This window comes from Cyprinus carpio, chromosome B5, assembly GCF_018340385.1.
Source record: "Cyprinus carpio isolate SPL01 chromosome B5, ASM1834038v1, whole genome shotgun sequence".
Lineage (NCBI taxonomy): Eukaryota > Metazoa > Chordata > Actinopteri > Cypriniformes > Cyprinidae > Cyprinus > Cyprinus carpio.
Genome location: NC_056601.1, coordinates 11020604 through 11045049, shown reverse-complemented (window position 1 = coordinate 11045049; position 24446 = coordinate 11020604). Strand labels below are relative to the sequence as shown.

At 36.5% G+C, this 24446-nt stretch overlaps 1 protein-coding gene across 1 annotated transcript in view; it reads right to left on the bottom strand.

The window, feature by feature from the left end:
• The window catches only part of LOC109047709 (androgen receptor-like), an 82885-nt gene that overhangs the window by 43000 nt on the left and 15439 nt on the right, over positions 1-24446 (bottom strand). The window contains exons 2-3 of the mRNA XM_042724284.1: positions 10845-10996; positions 7817-7933 (exon numbers count right to left, since the gene is read on the bottom strand). Of these exons, the coding sequence (XP_042580218.1) occupies positions 7817-7933; positions 10845-10996 (269 nt within the window). The remainder of the gene's footprint in view (positions 1-7816; positions 7934-10844; positions 10997-24446) is intronic.

Below are 24446 nucleotides of genomic sequence, written 5' to 3'. Positions count from 1 at the left end.
CTGCACCACAGGCACAGAAGTGTCTTTTTCAGAAGCTGTTCTTGTATCTGCCAATCTTGATTAACAGTCTAAGCTCACAGAGTTTCTAGGTTTCACAAAGTTTCACTCAACTAATTTCTACTCCTTTCAAGGTAAGAAATCATACTTTCTTCTTGACAAAATATTATCTTCTTTTGCTACGGATTTCAACTGAATTTAGGAATTTCATTTTTTGCCAAAATGTGTTATGAATGTAAGGTTCTTTTCATTGGTCAGCAATCTTTTTGAACAGGCAGGTCCAAGGGATCACTTCATTTGAATTTCCCCAATCCTTGATTTATTTATTTATTTTAAATCAGTACAGTCTTATTGAGAACAGTGGAAAGCTATGGTTTTATAAGCTTTCCCAAGGGAAAGATGAGCTCCACATTTTCAATGTGATGCTTAGGTTAACATTAAATTTACCTATCTCATAGACTTGCAGAAACTTCTTCAAATCGATGAAGACAGTATGTGCCAAATTTAAATCAGTATTTGAATGAAAGGTTAGCAGAAACCATAGGCCACTAAATTTGACATAACTCCAATATTTTATGTCTTTCTTTTGCTCAAATGAAGTAAAGATTTAACACTGAAATAGAGCAGTGTTACAGCTCTAGTCTGCTACAACAGATTCAGATCCAATAAATATTCAATAAACAAATTCAATAAATATTTCTGTTTTGGCATTCATTGGGTAAATTATTAGAAATTATTATAAGTCAATCAGTTATTGTTAGAAAAAAATATAATTTTATATAATTTTTCTATGAAATAATACTAAATAAAAGTTACTGCAATCCATCAACAATGTAATTTATTATGTATATAGAAATGTATTTATTCATATATCAACTATAAATATACCTCAAAATTTGAGTCTCATATAAACTGACAAGAGGACAAGGCAGCTAATATAATGTTTGGTTTGACCTGAGCTAAACAGTCAACATTTTCAAATATTAGATATTTTTTGACAATTTGTTTAAAAAGATCAAGGAATTGTGTTAATCACTTTTAAAGCAGTTTTTAAAACCCTGTTTTGTACCTTTTTCATAGAAAGTGCTATGCAACTAGTCAGCAAATGATCTGACCTACAAGGAACAAGCCTACATCAAGCTGTTTCGAATATAAATAGTAATGTAACTGGCTTTAAAATTAAAGCTTAGATGTGATTTCAAATGTTCATTTTTTACTGGTTTTACTCTTAGCTGACATAATATACCCAATCAGAAAGTGACTCCTCACACTAAAGAAGAAGGGGTAAAAGAGGTGAAAACACCATGGGGCAGAAATACAGTACGTCAAAAGAGAGTGGCAGATGGATTAGAAATACGGAAAAGAAATCCAGACCCAGAAGAAAAGGTGATATAGTAGCAGACATTGCCTGTTTAAAACAACCCTGAACACAAGCAGCACTTTTGCGCACTGACTGCAAGATCCTTCAAGAATGTCTTTCAAAGAAGTATGTAAAGCATGCTTAATAAAGGGTGTGACTGTCTAGGACAAATTGTTCCAGGTGTGATATTGAACATGTCCCTTATTATGCTTGATAAAAACAAGAAGTACTTTGTAAATATTCCATACAGTCCAAAAAAGGTGAATTTGGACATTTGGATGCTAAATTGTTACTTTCAGGCTGGAAGCCTAAAATTGTGTATTATCTCTACATATTTTCATGTACCTGGTTTGCAGGTTAACTGTATGTAATGAGTCTGAACTTTTCATTACTGAACCTCTTTTTCTGTGTTTCTAATCCATCTTCCACTCTCTCTTGCTGCATCTCTCTCCCATGGTGTTTTACCCTCTTTTCCTCTTCCTTCTTTTCTCTTGTATGCCCAATGACTTTCATCACATATTCAATTTTCACCCAGACCCCTGACGATCTTACAGAGGAGCAGAGGACTGTGTGACAGTGTGTATGCGTGTATGCGTGTGTCAGGGAGACAGTAGTGTGAGAGGAGTTGAGATGCAGTTAATATGGCCTCCAGCTGCCAGAGAGGGTCTAGAGGGGGGCAAAAGTGGCATAATTCTATAATGTGCTGATAACACTCTTTCTCCTCTCTTTTCTCTATTCAAAGAGAGAAAGCTCTCCTAATCCTCCCCACCCTGCCATTTTTTTCTTTCAGTTCCTTTGGAAATACCACACATCTCTTATATTTTCTGCCAAACTTTATAGTCTCTCTCACAGACTCTATCTCAGTTCTATCTCTTATTCCTGTAATTTAGAGGCTGATGGAAGTTGTTACAGATTTGACTGATTATAGAATAATACATGCTCTCGTTCTGTCTCCTGTTCAGCATGTGCTCAATAATAACTTCAGATGGGTTCGTTCAGAGTCTGTGTCCAATTGAAACTGGATCTTTCCTCCTCATTTAGATCTCTCACTGCTGCCACATCCTCGGCAATCAAAGAAAACAACCTCAGTGCGCTGTAATGCTGCCCTATATCAGCTGCCTAAGAAATACAATAATTGCAGGTCATTGTCACCAAGTCAAGAAGAGCACCTGTCTGCTCGGGAACTTACTACTTGATTAACTGCACACCTCAGGAATAATTTGCAATTTTTATGTAATTGCATCTAATATGAATAAGCCTACATCGTAAAACACTAGTTTTATAACATATATGCCAGTGAATGTTCTAGATAAATAATAGCAATTATACAAAATTTATCAAGTTCAAGGTGATGCTGTCTGCTGTATAGTTGCATGGAAAAAAACAGCAAAGTTCTGTCACGGAAACCCTCAACTTAATTTTGACCTCTGTACTTTCCTGACTACATGGAATTTCTTTATTAATGAGTAATTTGTCTGCTATTGAATACTGCTGCAACAAAACAAAATTACCTGACTGGCAAAGAACTGTATTTTACACAGATTATAAAGCTATAAATGATACTCTATATAACTAAAAAAAAAAAAAAAACTGTACATATATTGGTAACAATAAGAAATATTTCTAAAGCACCAAATCATTAATCGACATGAAAAGAAAATCACCCCCAAACTTTTGAATGGTAGTGTGTACATATATGTACACAGTTGTGGTCACACATTTACATGCACCTTGCAGAATCTGCAAAATGGTAATAATTTTCACTACGACCTAGTTCAAAAGTTTACGGCCTGGTTTCACAGACAGGGCTTAGACTAAGCCAGGATATTGCCATAGTTCAATTAAGACATTTAAGTAAAAAAAAAAAAAAAAAAAAAAAAAAAAAACCTTACTGGTGTGAATCTTGAGAAAACAAAAACAAAAAAAAACAAGGGCACTGGTATATTTTCACATCAATCAATGCAAATTTCTTTTAGTTGAAACTGCTCAGACTTACATTTAGTCTGGGACTAAGCTTAAGTCTCGTCTGTGAAACCGGGGATACATATGTTTGATTCTTAATACTGCGCATCCTCACCTGGATGATCAACAACTGTTTCATTATTTTGGGATATTTGTTCATGAGTTTCTTCTAAACTGCCCATTGTTCTTCAGAAAAATCCTCCAGGTACTGCACATTCTTTGGTTTTCCAGCATCTTCTGCATATTTGAACCCTTTTCATCGGTGTATGATTTTAAAAGCCATATTTTCACACTTTTATTTAAACATCTCATTCATTTAGTACTGCTAATTTAGTACTTTGGGAAGCTTCATAAGACATAATCTGCAGAAGACTAAATAAATACAGTTTACTTCGATCATCCAATGTTTTGCCTTCTTGAGTATCAATGAAGTTGTAATTTTAAAGTTGTAATTTGTACTCAAGCAGTACTAAAGAAATATTCTTTGAATTACAGTTTAATTAGGCTATTAATTGTGGGTTGGAGTTGAAGTTAATTTAATCCATTCAAGAATGAGACAGAAAAACTAAAAGAGAATCAGTGATCACAATCAAGCTGATTGGAACTCATTACCCAGTGACCTACTGTATACAGTCTCAAACTAAAAAAAAAGAAAAAAAACCTGAAAAAGTCCCAATGAAATGAAATATTCTTCAGAATAATCTACAGCATCTGCTCTTAAAAAATGAAATATGATTTAATGAAGAATAAGTATGCTGTAATTTAAAGTGATAAAAGCAGCATGCAATAAACTATGCTTCGATTACTTCTGTTCCATTATCTATTGCTGTGAAAATTTATTCAATTAGAGAAAGCCCTAGACCAGACAGATAAACCCTTAATTATTCATCAATAATTCATCAGAGTGTCCTAGAGGGAGAGATCATTGAGAAATGCAAAGCTGACTGCACTACTTCAGTAAAGAAGTTCCCCACAGATGATCTGAAGACACCCCCCACATGCATTCTCTCTTTCTCTCTCAAAGCAGTCTTTAAAATGGCTCAGCTGCCATAGAGCTGCATTACCATGACAACTCAATTTATCTGAAGATTCAGAGCTTCATACACAAACAAGATTGCCAGCATTCTCTGATTGCCATATCCTTGTAAACATTGGTTTTGGTGAGTTACTCTTCAGCTGGCAGGCAACTTTATTAGAGGCGACAATGTAATACATGGTTTAAGTGGAAGTCTAAGAATGATTGCCTGACTCATGCTGATGGAAGCCACATGAGCAATTTAAACCAAAGAAATACAATCCATGTCCAAATTAATCTTTTGCAACTTGTGCATCTTCAGTGGAAAATTTAGCTTCCAACATTTGCCTGGAACTGCATGTGGTAGAATACATAGGATATTTCTCATATTAATTCACTCAAAAATTAAAATTCTGAATGAATTTCTTTCTTCTGCTGAACTCAAAAGAAGATATTTTGAAGAACAGTTTCTGGTACCCATTGACTTCAATGGCATTTTTTCTTCCCATACTATGGAAGTCAATTAGGACCAGCAGCTGCTTGGTTACCCACATTCTTCAAAATATCATGTTTTATGTTCAACAGAAACTCATAAATGAAATCCATACAGGTTTGGAATAGCTTGAGAGTGAGTAATTGATGACATAATTTTCATTTTTGGGTGAACTATTCCTGTAAGGTGCCAAAATGGAAATATAATACAGTAATTTGTATTGTCTGTAAATAACATGCAAGAGAAAAACTGCTCAATAACTCTCTTGTAATAGGGACAAAATATTATAACTTCAATAAAATTAGTTCAAAATGCAGTTTCATTGCCTTTGAGATATTTATAGTCATTTTTCTTAATTCACTGACAACTGGCAGGTGCTTTGAAAAGTTCATTTTGGTCCTTTATACAAATATCTGCCACGGTAAGGACTTTTATGGTTGATCAATACCAAAAGCTTCAAATGTAAATTATCTTTGAAATTTCCTTTCTGTATAAGTCATAACAGTGGTTTATGTAATTTAAGCCATCTGTCATATCACATAAAATAAACCTTTATGTATTACCAAATGACCAGGACCAGTGGAATTTGTTTCCATAATTAAAGAAACAACCTAGGGTTACAGTGGAGGAAATATTTATTTGATCCCCTGCTGATTTTGTAAGTTTGCCCACTTACAAAGAAATGAAGGGTCTGTAATTTTTATGGTAGGTTATTTTAACGTATAGAGACAGAATACCAACCAAAAAATCCAGAAAAAAAGCACATTATATAAAGGTTTAAAAATTTATTTGCATTTCAGTGATTGAAATAAGTATTTGTTCGCCAAGCAAAACATGACTTAGTACTTGGTGCAGAAACCCTTGTTGGCAAGCACAGAGGTAAGATGTTTTTTTTTTTTTTTTGTACTTGGTCACCAGGTTTGCACACATCTCAGGAGGCATTTTGATCCACTCCTCTCTAAATCCTTAAGGTCTCTTGGCTGTCATTTGGCAACTCAAAGGTTTAGCTCCCTCCACAGATTTTCTTTAGGATTGAAGTCTGGAGACTGGCTAGGCCCCTCCATGACCTTAAAGTGCTTCTTCTTGAGCCACTTCCTTTTTGCCTTGGCGGTATGTTTCGGGTCATTGTCATGCTGGAAGACCCATCCATGACCCATCTTCAGTGTTCTGGCTGAGGAAAGGAGGCTCTTGGCCAATGTGTTTCTGTGGCTCAGTGGTAGAGCATTGTGCTAGCAGTGCAAACAGGTTGTGGGTTCGATTCCCAGGGAACACATGTTAGGTAAAAAAATATGTTAGCCTGAATGCACTGTTAGTCGCTTTGGATAAAAGCATCTGATAAATATAAGGTAAATGTAATATTTTACAGTATATGGCCCCATCCATTTGCCCCTCAATGTGGTGAAGTCGTCCTGTTCCCTTAGGAGAAAAACAGCCCTAAAGCATAATGTTTCCACCTCCGTACTTGACTGTAGGGATGGTGTTCTTGGGGTCATAGTCAGCATTTCTCTCCCTCCAAACACAGCAAGGCGTGTTAATGCCAAAGAGCTCAATTTTGGTCTCATCTGACCACAGCACATTCTCCCATGCCTTCTCTGAATCATTATATGTTCTTTGGCAAACTTTAAACGGTCCTGTACATGTGCCTTCTTAAGCAGGGGGACCTTGCGGGTGCTGCAGGATTTCAGTCCATTGAGATGTAGTGTGTTACTAGTGGTTTGCTTAGTGACTGTGGTCCCTGCCTTAAGATCATTAACAAGCTCCTCACGTGTAGTTCAGTGCAGATCCCTCACCTTTCTCATGATCATCCTTACCCCATGAGGCAAGATCTTGCACAGAGCTCCAGACCAATGCCGATTGATGGTTGTTGTGTATTTCTTCCATTTCCGAACAATCGCACCAACAGTTGTCTCCTTCTCACCAAGCTTCTTGCTGATGTTCTTGTAGCCCATTCAAGCCTTGTGCAGATCTACAATCTTGTCTCTGACATCCTTTGACAGCTCTTTGGTCTTCCCCATGGTGGTGGGAGAGTTTGGAATGGAAGATACATTGGAATGGAAGATGGACAGGTGTTTTATACACCTAACGAGCTGACATTAGAAGTAACTTCTTAAAGTGGCAGGACTAATCTGTGTTCCACATAAGCACATAACCAGTGTGTGCATGGGAGCCAGAATTCTTGCTGGTTGGTAGGAGATCAAATACTTATTTCACTCACTGAAATGCAAATCAATTTCTAACCTTTATATAATGTGTTTTTTCTGGATTTTATGTATCAAAACCTGTCTCTATCTGTCAAAATAAACATACCATAAAAATTACAGAGCCTTTATTTCTTTGTAAGTGGGCAAACTTACAAAATCAGCAGGGAATCAAATAATTATTTTCCCCACTGTAGCTTGCACCTTGCAGTGATTGAGCTAGCAAACTTCTCATCACTATGCCAGGGCTGTAAAGGAATAGTTCACCTAACAATGTCATTATTGAAATGTAAGTCCATCTTCTCTGCTGATGTTATTTGAGGTCATTTTGTGAACAAATTATTCTTTTGAGTCAATTCTTTTCCATGATTGATCTGAGTGACTGTGAGGTTCACAAATCAAATTGAATGATTCGTTCACAAATTCAACTGATTCAGTTCACTACTGAAAGATTCACAGCAGTTCTCTAGCCACTGGAGGGAGAAGAATAGTGATTTAAAAAAGTGATTTATAAAGACTCAGACCCAAAGTTATTTTAGTATCACTGAGATGTTACTTTAGTTTATTTTTTATATGAAATTATTTTAATATAAAAATATTTATTAATTGTTTTAATATGAAAATTACATTTATTTATTTTTCAATTATGAAAAAAAAAACAGGTTTTAGTTACCTATAATAACCCTGTCTGGGATTACATTAGAGTACATAAATGGTGACATTTTTGGGTAAACTATTAGCCACTATATAGCGCATCAAGAGTATAGCACATATGGGAGCACACAATTTACCTCCCAGGGTCATCCCAGCCTCGAAACACTTCCTCAGACGGCAAGATGGGCAGTTCTTCCTCCTCAGTTTATCTATGGTGCAGTCATTTCTGCTAGCGCAGAGATAATTCTGCTTCCCTAGAGAAGAAACAGACGTTTTTCAGAAGTTTAACCTTTTGAGTCAGTTAGCAGCCAAAGTAAATCTCTGTATCTGGATGTAAGAGCTGTATGTATCGTTTTTACACCCAGATAAAATGTAGATCAGAATAAAAATGGAGAACACACACACACATACACACGCAGAATGCTCCAATTAGAGGGAGCTGTTACATGACAAGCCAGTCACAGCCCTCACTCTGGGCACCTGGGAACAGCCAAATGAAAACTGCGGAGAGAGATTTGAAAAGAGGTTCCACGGTGTGTGTGTGTGTGTGTGTGTGTGTGTGTGTGTGTGTCTTTAATCAGGAATACAGAGAAACTGCTGCAGTCAGGTCTGACATAAAATTACAATGAGATGTCACAGACATCCACTGCCAGACCTACATACAATTACAACAAGATCAACAGTAAATCAAGCACAAAAGCAATGCAATTCACTTACCACAAGAATCAAAATTTAACATACTTATTAATTTACAAAAATACTGGGTAACACACCATGACAAACTGATTTGACGTAATGCTGAACAAATGTACAAACTGTAATCAGATCTCGCAGGTTATCTTTTTACAAAGCTGAGGAGTGTTATTTATAAATCTTTCGTCAGCGTCCAAGAAACGTGTTTGAAAAGAGCAACTCTTCTTAGAAAGTGGCAATGCTAAGTTGTGCAAGAAATTGTGTCACCTTTAAACAAATTCAGAAAGACATCTCTAACCTTACACATCTGCCTACAATTACTCATAAACAAGAATAAAACTACTCCTCTTAGTATATTGTTCCATGTCTCTCTCTGTCTCCATTTATGATTCCAATAATATAATAGTGTGTTATTTCTGTATTTGATTAAACTGAAGTTCATTGTTGGTTGTGGGGCAAGATCTTTTAACTCCCCCTAACTTTGATAAATTGTTTTGTTCCACAATCTGTGGGTGTTCAAAGCAAAAAGGACATGACTTTATCAGAAGTGTGTATTATATTTTCAATTTGAACATTTATTCACAGGATGAACATGGGTTTACTTTGCACACTTACACACATCCTTAAATGATCACTTATGTCATTTCTTATATATTTAAAGTGTATATATAGTGCATATATTTGTATATAGTGTGTATATTCAGTCTACCCTCACCTCATAGTTTGTCATCATTTACTGATCCTCATGTTGCAAACCTAACATAAACTACCATTCAAAAGTTTGGGGTTAGTAGAGATGTTTTCAAAAGTCTCTGTGCTGCATGTATTTAATCAAAAGTACAGTAATGACTTCAAATGAAGAAAAGCAGGATCCGCACTCGCTTGTATGCTTCTTAATGATTTTAGGATTTTTTTATTTTCAAAAAGCACAAATGTATCATCAATTGTTTTGGCAATAGGCCTTCCTCAGTGAATTAATCAATAATACATTCACAAATAGTTAGCAATTTCCAAGCCAATATCCTGCTTTTTTAATTTAAGGTCATTACCCTAAGTGTTGTCTGAATACATTGAAAACACTTATATTGTGATAAAACACAACTTTTATATTTTAAACATGTTTTAATATTTCCTCTGATTGGAAACTGAATTTTCAGCAGCCCTTAGTCCACTCTTCAGTGTCACATGTCCTTCAGAAAAATTTTAATATGCTGATTTGGTGTTCAGGAAACCTAAACCTTTTAAATGATAGAGAAATTTATCTAAGGAGCACAAGCCTACAAACACAAAACTTTTTTCTTCATTTCCATGGAACGCAAAAGTTTTCCATGAATATATCAAGTATATCAAGAAATGACCAATGGAAACTGTCCCTGGCCTGGTCCCCACCCACTTTTATCATAACGAACAGAGCATCTTGCACATTCTGCCTAATAACTCCTTTTGTGTTCCATGCAAGAAAAACTGTCATACAAGTTTTGAATGAGAATGAGAAAATGAATAGGAGATATGAGTAATGATGAACTCTATGCTTAGGTCACTTTGAGCTAAGCATTTGGGTCTCACTAGTGTTTCCACTGTCGGGGCAAAAGCAAGCATGCTAGTGTGTGCCAGTGCCAGTCATGTTTCCACTGTCACTTCCGGGGCTTGATTGAAATCATTTTATTTCTGTTTGACTAATTTTCAATCCTGACAAACTAATTCATTATGATCAATGTATCACTTTTTACTAAAAAACTGGTAAAACATTGATGCTTTTGGATTTAAATCTTAATTTGTTTGCATGTTTTAAAACAACAAAACATGCAAACAAACGGACGCTTTTATCATGTTATTCTGATAACTTCTATTTGTTGGTGAAATTATGGGGTTGCATGATGTTGTTCCAAAGAGGCATGTAAAGGGTTGGTTTTAGTGAAGCGCTTCTGGCCCAATGGTAGAAACACAGCATGATTTTGGGCTCTGTGCAACAGGTCTGAGGCTATTAGCCCATGGAGAGCACTAGCTCACGCTGGCCCCACAGTGGAAAGCAGTTACTGATTACTAATTGTTTATGGCGAGTCTTCAAACACCTCACAGCCAAGTCAGCCAAGTCTTTCTAGGCTTGTAAGTTTTAGATTTCTATGTCCTTTTGGATTGCATAATAGGGAAAGAATGTGTCCCTAATTTCTGTATACTTGTTCTCTTTTTGATTTCTCTCTTTTACTGAATTTCTGAATGCCTGTGTGTGATGTGCCAATTGTTGCAATTTTAAGTGATATGATTAAAAACAATAAAAGCTGTACTGGACACATGGTCAGAAAGTATATTCATTCTATGGCAGCTTTTAATGCAGCTTTAATGACAGTTAATAACTGCAATTTAAAATTTTAATTAAAGTGATAAAATGTCCTCCTCACATATGGTGAATATATTTAGCCGTTAATACAACCCGAAGCCAGACTTTTGTTATAATGAGTGTGTTTATATTACCCTCAGCAGCTCTCTTAAAGAACACTTTGCAACTTCCACAAGTGAGGGCTCCATAGTGACATCCAGATGCTTCATCAGAGCAGATTAAGCACGTCCTTTGTGGGGGAAGGAAAAACTCCATTGGGAAAATGTCACTCCTCCCTCCATCAAACCTAAAAATAAAAACACAGCATAAACTAATGGCATGACAAAACACTGACAAAAATGTTCTGTTCTCTGTTATATCTGCAGAAGAAAACAAATATACTACAAACATGGAACTTGTCCTTCCACTGCGATGTCAAATGTGAAGAAAAATATAAGGTTCATTATCAGTAAATTGAACAAAACATCCAAACAAACACAGAAATGTAGCAGTAATGGGCGTGAATGTGTTTCTTTCTGAATTTCTATGAAGTTTTACATCGGTTGTCTAGTGTGAGGCTGCTAAATTAGAAATTTGCAGGTCCAGCACTCAGTGATAACATTCCCTATGAAAATGCACAATTGAAAGCTGGTGCATGTGCCTGTGTGTGTCATTGGTCATATGATGGTGTACGTATAAGTGACATTATCCTAATGCAAGTGCCAGGTCTCTAATGAAGTGTAATAACTGCTCATTTCTTAAAGGGATAGTTCACCCAAAAATTAACATTTGATTTACCCTCAGGGCATTCAAGATGTAGGTGACTTTGTTTCTTCAGTAGAACATAAACTGAGGTTTTTAACTCAAACTGTTGCAGTCTGTCAGTCTTATGATGGATGTGAATGGGAATCACGGCTAAAATATACAATAAAACTAAAAAAAACATACACAAACAAAACCAAATTAAGCAAGAAGAAGACGCCTCACTGCAGGCCGTTTTTTTAGTTTTATTGTATGTTTTAGCTGTGATTCCCATTCACATCCATTATAAGACTGACAGACTGCAACGGTTTGAGTTAAAAATTTCAGTTTGTGTTCTACTGAAGAAACAAAGTCAGCTACATCTTGGATGTCCTGGGAGTAAGCGGATAAACATCAAATTTTCATTTTTGGGTGAACTATCCCTTTAAGGACTGATGGAATGATTTCGAGTTAAAGAGAGTCATTCAGCATGATTATTCCGTTTTGATGATGGCAGCCAATTCTATCACCACACACAGTGGGAAAGGAAAAGTGAACGAAATGACTGCGATTAGGACAAGGGCATATTTCTGATATTTTCCTGTCAAGAAGAAGTGGTCAAATGTTGTACATTATAATAACTTTTTGTAAAAGAAAGAGTAAAATAAAGAAATAGAGAACTCTGGCAATACATTGTAACAGTCCAAACCTACATAAAAAAGAAAAAAGAAATCTCATTGTCACCTTTGTTTTCTATTTTCAATATCTGTTTTCACCTCTTTTTACTTTACATACACACGGTTGGGTGCTGCTGGTTCCTGACCTTTCTGAGAGTCTAACGACCTGTGTGCTTGATGACAAACGAAAGATCAACCCATAGATGAATGGAAGAATGGAAAGATGGCCGTCTAATAATAATTACAGGAAATAAATAACGGGAAAATGAAAACATTCAACTTGAAAACATGTCTGCATTAGGTATGAGAGATTTATAAAAAAAAAACAAAAAAACATCAAGGTTACAGTATAAAACTTTATTGTCCCCTTGAATTAAATTAAATTTAAACTGAGGTATTTAACAATAATTTCATTATTTATAATTAAATAATTAAAAAAAACAAACGTGTGGGAACTTTTGCAAATCACAACACTGGCAGATTCCAGTTAGGCCTGGATATGGGTAAAATCACTCTAATGCTGTATGGGTGACCTGGCATTCTTTGGAGGTGTTTTGGTTGTTTCACTTACACTACTGACCTGCCAATTTCCAAAGAAGCTAAATCAATCACAGGGTCTGGGTGTCTCTCACTATCTGCATTAGGGCAGCTATTTCTTTGACCTCATGCCACGCCGTGTTTAAGAAGGTCACTTGGGCTAAAAATACAGTTGCACTGAGGTTCTGAGCCAGAGCAGTCACACCACACACACTCTCACTCTCACCCGGGACTCAAATGGTGTTGGTTTGCTCTCACTTACTATTTCCACTGACTTCCAAGTTCTTTAGTCTTCCTCATTACTATAGATTAGACATAACTAGATAGCTTAACAACACCCAAATAAAATTTTTGAAATAACAAAAAAAACAACAATAAAGTAAAAAAAAACACAAAATCAACCCATAAATAAAAAAAACATTAAACAATTTTATTTTAGACCCCTTTCACTTTATGAACAAAAAACCTGTATAACTTCATTTTTTGAAAAATATTTTATTTTAGTCTATACAATGAATGTCCAGTTTTGTTTTGGGCCCCATTCATTTTCCAGCGATGGACAGTAACAAAGTATTTTTACTTCGTTTGCTACTGTACTTAAGTATATTTTTCAATTATATGTACTTTACTGGAGTAGTTTTATTTTGAATAACTTTTACTTCACTACATTCCACAGCATAAGATCGTACTTTTTACTCCACTACATTTCATAAAACATATTGTTACTCCTTATTTTGAAATAAAGGAATCACATGCTCTGAGACGCAAAAGCAGTGTCCGATTCATGAAAAAACTGATTCTTTTAAATGAACCTGTTAAATCGGTTCACAAATCGCACCAAACGATTCATTTATGAATTGGACTGATCTGATTGCAGCTGTTCTCGAGTCAACAACTCACTGATTCAAATGATCCATTCAGAGAGAGTCTCCAGTGAACTGTATTCACAAGTCTGACAAGAACCGGGGATCCCCTGAGTGCCCATGTGACTGATGCCATGAAATGAAGGTTATTCATTTTAGGATTAATTATTGTAACTGAAAATCATATTTAATTCACAACTGTCAGTTGTGTGTGAACTAAATCTGATATAAAGTGCGATCTGTTTAGGCCCACTGAAATGAATGCAGACGTCCATGTCAACGTCTGTGTTTTAGGTCAAAGAACAAAACATTAAAATAACACAAATTAACATAACACAAGCACGTTCATTTTCCCTGATGCTTATTAAAATGTTATTCATTTAACCCTAAGTGATGTCTGTTTTTGTATTTTTTGTCAACACACATTACATACAAGTATCTGGATCCACTAGTGCAGGCTACTTGACAATTTGTAATAATTACATACAGCAGCACCCCCTTAAAGGTGCTGTATGTAGGATTGGCACCGAGTGGTTGAACTAGGTATTGTAGTCCAAATTCAAAATAGGAGGGTTTTTTTCACCCGGCCGCTCCTCCTCAGACTTGACACACGCAGGTTGCCAGATTGACGACACCAACAGGAACAAGCGCACTTGACGATGAATGAAATGAAATACGCTGTGTTTTCCACCAACTGGCAACCCGGGGTGCCGAAATACAATTGGGTAAACTGGCAGTGGGCAGGTTTCACAAACCAAAACAGAGACGGACATTCTGGCCCAGAACACACATTTTCAAAGGAGAATAACTGACTGTAGCATTGTTTTTCAGATAAACAAGTACATTAACTTAGCATGTTTCTTAAATATCTGCAAACATATTATGGTATTTTTATGCTTTAGTAGAGTCAAAAACATACAGCACCTTTAAGGACTGTAATTTTTTTCTGTGAATCAAAAGTTAAATGCGTCTAGAACAGTTATCTTTTTTACAGTGACATTACATAAATTATAAACCAAGTATGTAAACAAAATTTTTTGCAAGTAACAAAAATTAGGCTAATTTCTACTGGGGCATTTCCCACAGATGGGGTAAAATGCTGCCACTCTGACAAACCCATTTGCTTTAAATATTCAGAGCAAAATAAAAGTACAATCAGTTTTAGCTTAAAATGAAAAAGACAAGCTGAAATAACAGTTTATAATTATGAATGTATATTTATAACACACTGTTAGCTCATGCTAACTGTCTAGCTAATTAGCTACTGTAGCTGACGCTAACGTGAATTAAAAAAAATATATAATGTCCAAATATTTTTATTCATCCACCTATATATATATATATATATATATTACACGTCATGGAAAAACAAATGAAGTGATGTTCAGAACCTAGTAACTAGGCTACACAGACTAGGTTTGAAAAAAACTAAAATATCATTATGAAAATATAATGATATATTCCTTAAAAAACATGTAATCCCTAACAACAGGCCTTATTCTCATATCATATATATCTATGATGTTCTGCAAAAGAACAAGCTTTAAAACACTTTTTTCTTACTGCTGAAAATTATATCACTTATGGTAAAATCTGTTTTCTCTCAGGTACATACAGTGTAAGCTTCATGGTGAATACTTCTACATCACTCTTGTCAATGCAGTCCATAGCAACAACAGAAATGTTTCTTGACTCCATATAGTGTTTTTTTCTGAGAAAATCCCTGTTATTTTGAGCAATAGGACTATATAAAATATATAATATAAAATAAATGTATATAAGTAATCTATATAAAATTTAATTTTTTTTTATGTACATTAAAAATCAATTACTTTTGTACTTTCACTCAAGTAAAATTGAAAAGGAGCTCTTCATACCTTACTGGAGTATTATTTTATTACACATATCTGTACTCAAGTAATTGATTTGTGTACTTTGTTCACCACTGCCACTTTCACTGTACAACCGAAACATTCTTTGAAAAACCTTCCTTTATGTTCCACAGTAGAGAGAATGGTTTGGAATGACATGAGTTTGAGTAAATGATGACCAAATGTTCATCACATCGATGTCAGTGACAGTGTTGTGATACTAATGAAATGTAAATGTTTAAGGTATAATGGTTCTCGGCCTAATCAGCTCTTGTAAACTGAGCTCACATGTTAGCAGGGATGTTAATGACACCTAAATATAACACAGAGAGTGTCTGTGTGTGTTATCATTACTGATGAAGGTAGAGACAGGGAGTATGAAGTTAAGACTGAGCAGGGACAAGTTTGTGCGTGTGTGTGTGTGTGTGTGTGTGTGAGAGAGAGAGAGAGAGAGAGAGAGAGAGAGAGAGAGAAGACAACTGCACCACAACCAAGTAGTTGATTGAACACAGAGTACAGACAAAACTATAGTGACATGAGATGTCAAGGTTACACACAAGGACGAACACACACAACAAACACTCACATACATGCCCTCTCTTTCACTTCTCTCCCTCCCTTTTTTTCTCTTTGTCCCTGTTGCACTAACTATTGGTTACTGTTATAATCTGTATCAAGGCACTAGCTAAAGAAATAATAAAATCATACATTTTCACATGAATGAAGTTCAACTCCCATATGCTTTACCAATGCTAACGCTAGTAGCAGAACAGTCTTAAGCATCAGGGGATGAATGGTCAATGGACTGAAGGTCAATGGACCCTATGTAGGGACGGTGATGGGCCGAGGTGGGTTGAGCCTTCTAGACCCCTTCAGAAAATGAACAACTAAGTTGTTCCTGCCCACCCATTGGCCAGCTATAGGAGAGTTAAATGCTGCTGTGGCTGTTACATAGACCTTGAGCGTGGACGGGGAATGGCCCTTGTCCAACAGCTCTTGCAGGAAGGACAATATTAGCGATATGTCTCAGGAGATTGGGTCTATGCTGCGGGCTGCACACCAGGCGGAGAAGACAGGCCATTTAAGGGTAAGTGGCATCTTGTAGACGGTGCACTAGCCTGAGAGATTGTGTCTAGCACATTCTCGGGGAGGTTTGCAAGCTCCCATCTAGAGGCCAAAGGTGAAGAGCCCAAATGTGAAGAGCCCACAGCCCACAGCTGGGGGTGCCATATCGTTCTGTTGGCATTACAGAGGAGGTTCCGTCTAAGGGGAATGGGCCACAGGGCTGCCGAGAGCAGCCGGTAGAGCTCTGCAAACCAGTGCTGGTACCTCTAGAGTGGGGCCACCAACAGAACTTTGTGTCTCTGTTCCCTGACTCGCCTGATTACCTGCGGCATCAGAGCGATCGGGGGGAAAGCATAAAGGAGGAGGTTCGTGGGTCAACTCGTCCCTGTCCTTTGAAAAGTAAGTTGGGCAATGAGAGTTGTCTTCTGAGGTGAAGAGATCAACCTCTGCCCTGCTGAAGATCTCCCAGATTTTCTGAACCATTTGAGGGATAAGCATTTACTCCTCTGAGGGGATGCTGCTCCGAGACAGCATGTCTGCTCCTCGGTTCAACCTGCCTGCTATATGCGCTGCTCTCAGTGAGCGCAAGTTTAGCTGAGTCCATTCCAAGAGGACCCAAACATTTTTAAATATCTTAAAAAAATACTTTAATGTCTTTAAAGCGTTAACAGAATTTTTTTTCTTCTTTTGTTTAGTAGCCTATAATTTGGCCAAAATCTAGAAAAGATGATGCTATATTGGCTGTGACTATAAGCGCAGCGGGTTAAGATACCAGATCTCGATCTTTTCCTGTATTTTTTTGTTTGTTTGTTTTTTTTTGAGTAGAAAACACTGTACTTTATTATTATTATTATTATTATTATTATTATTATTATTATAGGAAAAGAAAAGTTATTTTTTTTTAAAAACGTTATTAACCAGTATTTTTTCTAGGCAAACCGGTTTCGGAACAATAATAATACAGAGGAATGCAGGAACAGAAATGTTAAAATATCGATTCTGCTCGGAGTGAACCGATTGTTTTTTTTTGTTTGTTTTTTTTTAAGCCCTGCTTGGTAATGTATTTGTGGTCCATGTGTTTTTAGGACTAAAGGTTAAACAAATATTGTCATCAGAGAAGGGTGGACAGAGACAGAACACCTTCAGAGCGGCCCTGATTAAATCCTTCTAGTGAAGACCTCACTAGGAGGTCCTGGCTGCTCCAGATGGAGGGCTCTGGACAAAACATACATAGATTTATGCAATGTTACAAAAAACATTCATGCTAAAAACTTAAAACTTTTGATAAGATGATAAGAGTTTGACATTGCAACTAAAAATTTGGGTGCAAGCATTTCAGACATTACTCAAGAGAAGAAACAGTGTGTAAAATATTAGTTTTGAATAAGGAAACAATTAAATTATATTAAATTGTATTTTAGCTCAAAATTAATCTTATGCAACTCAAGGCATTTCATATGATTACTGACAGTTAGCCTGGGGCTCATGCAAGTAGTGGGATTTCTTACATAGCATTCCTATTTAAAAATTGTATCAGCATCATAAATGACTATTTTTGAGTTGCTCTGTCAATGAAATCATCATGCAACCATGTGGTTGTTGAGCCAACTAAAACATATGTGAGGCTCTGGGTGAAGCACAAAGCAGGGCTGCTACAAAGACTCAGATCCAGAGTAACAATGAGAAAGTTTTTCGCCATTCTTGAAATCTGTCAAGACTCTCAAAATTGCAAAATCCCTGGTAGCCCTTCGGGCAGGCATTCTTCAGATTTTGGTAGCCCAAAATTAATTTAACTAGCCAGAATAAAAAAAGACATCAGAACTTTATTGCGGCAAATCAGCATGATCAGCAAAAACTAGTAGCATATAGGGATGTAATGTAAAAATGTAAAAATTCATGATACAGATTAAATGATATAATTTTCTTACAATTTATTTAGATATATTTTTTTTTACAAAATGAGATTTAAGACAAATTACAAATGAAAAGGTGTCGTTTTATTATTTCTCAGACAAAATCCTGCATATTTCTTTGTCAAACTGAACTGTCAAATAATAAAACTAACATGTAATTTTAAAAGAAATCCCAAATCAAATAAAAAAAATAATACAAATAAAAGAAACCTCTTCATATAAACAAAGGCTTTGCCTGTGCTCTATTTAAAAACAGAGGCAACCACTGCATTTGAATTACAATCCAAAAAAGATGTTAAATGCATGTTATTTAGATTGTATAATTTTAAAATTTGAAGCAAAAACAGAATAGTCAGAATGGCCCTGTGTGCAAATAAGCACCTTTGTTAATGAGATGACAACACGGAATGTCTAAAAACACTGAGCAGTGTTGGGGAAAGTTACTTTTAAAAGTCATGCATTACAATATTGTGTTACTCCCTAAAAAAGTAACTAATTACATTACTTAGTTACTTTTTATGGAAAGTAATGCATTACATTACTTTTGCGTTATATTCACGTTACTTTTTAAATATGAGCAGGGCTTGATTGTTTTTAATATAAGAAGTTCTATTTATAGCAAATCTAAAAGCCCTTTCACACCAAAAAGTGTAATGAATAAACCTCAGGCTGAAGTAAAAGTACATTCATGTCTGTACAGTAGAACACAGGAGAAGAAGGTTCAACACTCTTCAGCAATGAAGCACAGTTGTTACAGTAGTTTATCTAAAGTAATTTTTGCTTATTAGTATGGTTAAACTAGATCATCAAAGGTCAGCAGCAAAGGCATTAGTTAATAAAATGGGATTAGATACATTTGTGTTATCTAACATATTTAATTATGTCAGGTTTGCGTCATATTCCGAGTTTTAATTCATTTTGATGAATACTAAATCAGTTTTTATTTTTTGTGAGTGGGATGAATTAATGCACATTCACATTTAGCCTAGAACCAAATAATGTTCACACAGAGTACACAACATCTCTGTATTTCCGATTTCTCCCAATATGGGGACAGGAGACTGAATGGGAAAACTCCAAAATAACAGACATGAAAACCTCCCATTACATCTACTGTATATGTCCCTGTGTGAATGAATGGTGTAGTTTCCTACTACACAAACACAAGCGATGCACACGGTTTCTCAGCATCTACTGTCTGAATAAATGAAGACATGAACACATGAATTTCTTCTCCAGAGCTGCCCTTGGAGTCACTTAACAATCAACTTACTTATTTAATAAAAAAAAGCACAAAACAAAAAAACAAAAATAAAACACCACAAAATAAAAAAAAAAAAATAAAGTTTGGCTTAACTTGAAGAAATTATGTCGGACATATATTACAATTCTTTACCAAAATTCTCCAAGCATTAATACTTACAATTATATTTTTAAAAAATATCATGCAACCAAGATATTTTTTGACCCATGACTTAATTTATACAGTTCTGTTGTGGAGCATTTTATTTGACAGACAAAAAGTGTATATAACAATATATTAAAAGTATATATGCAGTGTTGGGCAGTAACGCATTACTTAGTAACGCGTTACTCTAATTTGATTAATTTTTTAGTAACAGAGTAATCTAACACGTTATAATTTTCAAAATAGTGTTTAGAGTATAGTTACAAGCCGAGGTCTCTATACGTTACTGCCACGTTAAATTGCTGACAGAATGCAGTGTTTTATAACCTAGAGATTGTAAAATGGATGTAGCATATGCACTGGCAAGTCAAGTGCCAGTGTATTAGAGACCTGCTCCCGCAAGACCCAACGCAACAGAGAACAGCGCCGGACAAGACTTGATAGGCGAGAGCAGACACTCGTGTGTGTGTGGGATTCGGGAGAATAAAATGATTTATGGGACTACCGGAAAATAGAAATATCTAAAGATAAAATATCTAAAACAAATAAATTGTTATTCATCTATTGCACAAAAGCAACATGAACTAATATAAATGATTAACAGGTGCAAACGTATGCAGAGTTTCTATTTAGGCTATAACGTGTTTGCAGCATTACTCTCATTATAACACATGAATTGTATACATTATGAAAGATTCATTATGCATATATTTATTGTGTTATAAAAGAGATTTGTGAGATTGCGATGAACTGAGATGTCTTTTAGAGATTATAAATGCAGCGCTCTTTGCTGGCATTCTGCCAAGCCAAACCATGCACGCAGCAGCCGTTTGCTTTAGTTAACAGTGGTCTGTGAATGTTGATGCTTTAATAACAAATATTTATCGGGAGCGTGAATGCTGGGATTTCATAAATTTCATGGAAAAAAAGTAACGTAACTAGTAATGTAACTAATTACTTTTGAAATAAAGTAATCAGAACAATAATGTGATTACTTTTGAAAGGAGTAATCAGTAATCAGTAATTTGATTTCCTTTTCAGAGTAACTTGCCCAACACTGGTACTGCTTGGTGACTTCAACATCCACCTAGATAAACCCCAGGCTGCTGACTTCAACACTCTGCTCGCCTCATTTGATCTCAAGCGAGTCTCTACTACAGCCACTCACAAATCGGGCAACCAACTGGACCTCATCTACATGCGCTGTTGCTCAGTGGACAACACTTTAGTTACTCCACTGCACACCTCAGACCACTTCCTCATTACTGCTAATCTAACACTTACTCCTGAAGCGGCACACGCTCCAACGCGGGTCACCTTTCGACGGAACCTACGCTCACTCTCTCCATCTCGCCTATCCTCTGTGGTTGCATCCTCACTTCCTTCACTCTCGCAGTTTTCAGCTCTGGACCACGAACAGTGCTACGGACACTTTTTGTTCCACTCTGACCTCCTGCTTGGACAACTTTTGCCCACTGTCGTCTAGACCAGCACGCACCACCCCATCTGCCCCCGGGCTGTCCGATGTACTCCGGTGAACATCGCTCTAAAACTCAGGGCTGCAGAGAGGAAATGGCTTAAAATCAAGAAACTCTACCGACCTCAGTGTGTATCAGTCTCTCCTCTCCTCCTTCTCTGCAAACGTCTTCACTGCTAAAACATCATATTACCACGACAAGATTAACAACTGTTGTGACGCTCGGGACACTCTTCAAAAACCTTCTCTTCTCTTCTTAATCCGCCTCCACCTCCTCCTCAAATCGACTCTTACAGCTGATGGACTTTGCAGTTTTCTTCACAAATAAGACAAGAAACCATCAGTGACCAATTCTCCACGCCGCAGACTGAGGATAAACTTCACAACGACTAATGCTCACTCGTTCTCCTCCTTCTCTCCACTCTCAGAGACGGACGTTTCCAAACTTATCCTGTCCAGTCATCCTACTACTTGCCCTCTGGATCCGATCCCCACTCACCTCCTTCAAGCGATTTCTTCTTCAGTCATACCTTCACTTACTCACATTATCAACTCCTCTCTTCACTCTGGAACATTTCCCTCAGCATTTAAGCAGGCTCGGGTAAGCCCACTGCTGAAGAAACCATCTCTAAATCCAGCACTTCTAGAAAACTACAGGCCGGTATCCCTTCTTCCATTCATTGCAAAGACACTCGAACGAGCTGTGTTCTACCAGCTCTCTATGTTTCTTGTACAGAACAACCTCCTGGACAGCAATCAATCTGGCTTCAAAAGTGGCCACTCAACTGAGACTGCCCTGCTCTCGGTTACTGAAGCCCTGCGACTGGCAAGAGCAGCTTCAAAATCCTCAGTACTAATTTTGGCTGGACCTGTCTGCTGCTTTTGACACTGTTAATCACCAGATTCTCCTGTCCACCCTCAGAAAGATGGGCATCTCTGGAACCGCACTCCAGTGGCTTAACTCCTACCTGTCTGATAGATCCTTCATGGTGTCTTGGAGGGGTGAAGTTTCTAAGTCACAACAACTTGCTACTGGGGTTCCTCAAGGCTCAGTACTTGGACCGCTTCTCTTCTCCATCTACATGACGTCATTAGGATCTGTCATTCAGTAAGTATGGCTTTTCCTATCACTGCTACGCTGATGACACTCAACTCTACTTCTCATTCCAACCAGATGACCCGACGGTAGTTGCTCGCATTTCAGCCTGTCTGAGTGACATTTCTAGCTGGATGAATGACCATCACCTTCAGCTCAACCTTACTAAGACTGAACTGCTGGTGGTTCCAGCTAACCCATCGTTTCATCACAACTTCTCTATACAGCTGGGTTCGTCAACCATAACTCCTTCCAGGACAGCCAGAAACTTAGGAGTTGTGATGGATCATCAGTTAAGCTTCACAGACCATATTGCTACAACGACCCGCTCCTGTAGATTTGCCTTATTCAACATTAGGAAGATTAGACCCTTCCTGTCAGAGCAATCCACCCAACTTCTTGTCCAAGCTCTTGTTCTCTCCAGACTGGACTATTGCAATGCTCTCCTGGCGGGCCTTCCTGCATGTACTATCAAGCCTCTACAACTGATCCAGAATGCAGCAGCGAGGGTTGTCTTCAATGAGCCAAAAACAGCCCATGTTACTCCTCTCCTCATCAGGTTACACTGGCTACCAGTAGCCGCTCGCATCAAATTCAAGGTACTGATGCTTGCCTACAAAACGACCACTGGCACGGCGCCAACTTACCTAAACTCACTACAACAATAATATGCACCCTCCAGAAGTTTGCGCTCTGCAAGTGAACGACGCCTTGTGTTGCCATCCCAAAGAGGTTCAAAATCACTCTCACGGACTTTTTCCTGGACTGCTCCCAGCTGGTGGAATGACCTCCCGATCTCAATTCGAACAGCTGAGTCTTTACTCATTTTCAAAAAACATCTAAAGACTCATCTTTTTCGCCTGCACTTAACCAACTAATACTAGTACTTACCTTTTTTCTTTTCTATCATATTCCCAAAAAAAAAAAAAAAAAAAAAAAAAAAAAAAAAAAAAAAAAAAAAAAAAACCCCTGGCTACGTGTTCTGTACTACACTAACTGAGACTTGTCATAGCACTTGTATACCGTTGTTGTTCTCGTTGATCTGATTGTTTCTACTGTTCTCATTTGTAAGTCGCTTTGGATAAAAGCGTCTGCTAAATGATTAAATGTAAATGTAAATGTAACACTGTATTTAAGTATACATAAAAAGTATATATAACTTATAACAATAAGTTATATTTTCTTTTAATAAAATTTCAAAGTGTTAATAATTTATTTGTTTTGATAATTATTATTATTGTTTTTTTTTATTATTTAAATTTGGTTTTAAATCATCATAAAACACAGAATCCAGAATAAAATTAAATGGAAAACATAGAATTTAGGGGAAAATACAATGGATTTCGTAGGGTCCTAAATTAAATGTAGCTTATGCTATAGAGTTTACATGTTTACATTCATTCTCAAGGTTTAAAGAACATGAAAAGCATTTTCTTCCCCATGAATATTACATGAATATTGTTATAATATTTTGCCCAGTCAAATTTAAAGTTTATTTATTCCTGTGATGGTAGCTTTCAGGATTCTTTTTTTTTTTTTTGTAAGAATATAAAAATCTTCATTATTTTTTTTATCATTATCTATTTTTATCACTATTTTCATTTATTATCTATTTAATTTGTCCTTACCAAATATTATTAAAGTTCTACAGTATAAATTCTTTAAAAAAATCTTACTGACCCTAAACATTTGAACAGTACTGTATATAAAATATATAAAAAAATACTTATAATTGTTCATTTTTAACTTTAAAGAGGACCTATTATGCAAATAAATTATGTTTGAAATATGCAAAAGGTGTTCGAACACAACACTGCAGTGCAGTGTGTGAAAACAACCAGCCTACAATGGCAAAAATCCATCCACTCATTTTTTTATAATCCCAATAAATCATAAACAGTCTCTCTGAACAAGTGATTCCAGATTTCTCCCTACGTACACGTCATCATAGGGAAAAAGTCCTGCACATTTGCGATGCTCATTGTCAGCGTCAAAGAGGCATTACAAGTGTTGTGTTTTGGGATGCACCAAGGAACGTAGGAGTCTCCTTTTCATAGACTCCCTCCATCTGAGTCACTGAGGACACTATGGTTAAGTTACATTTTCAAA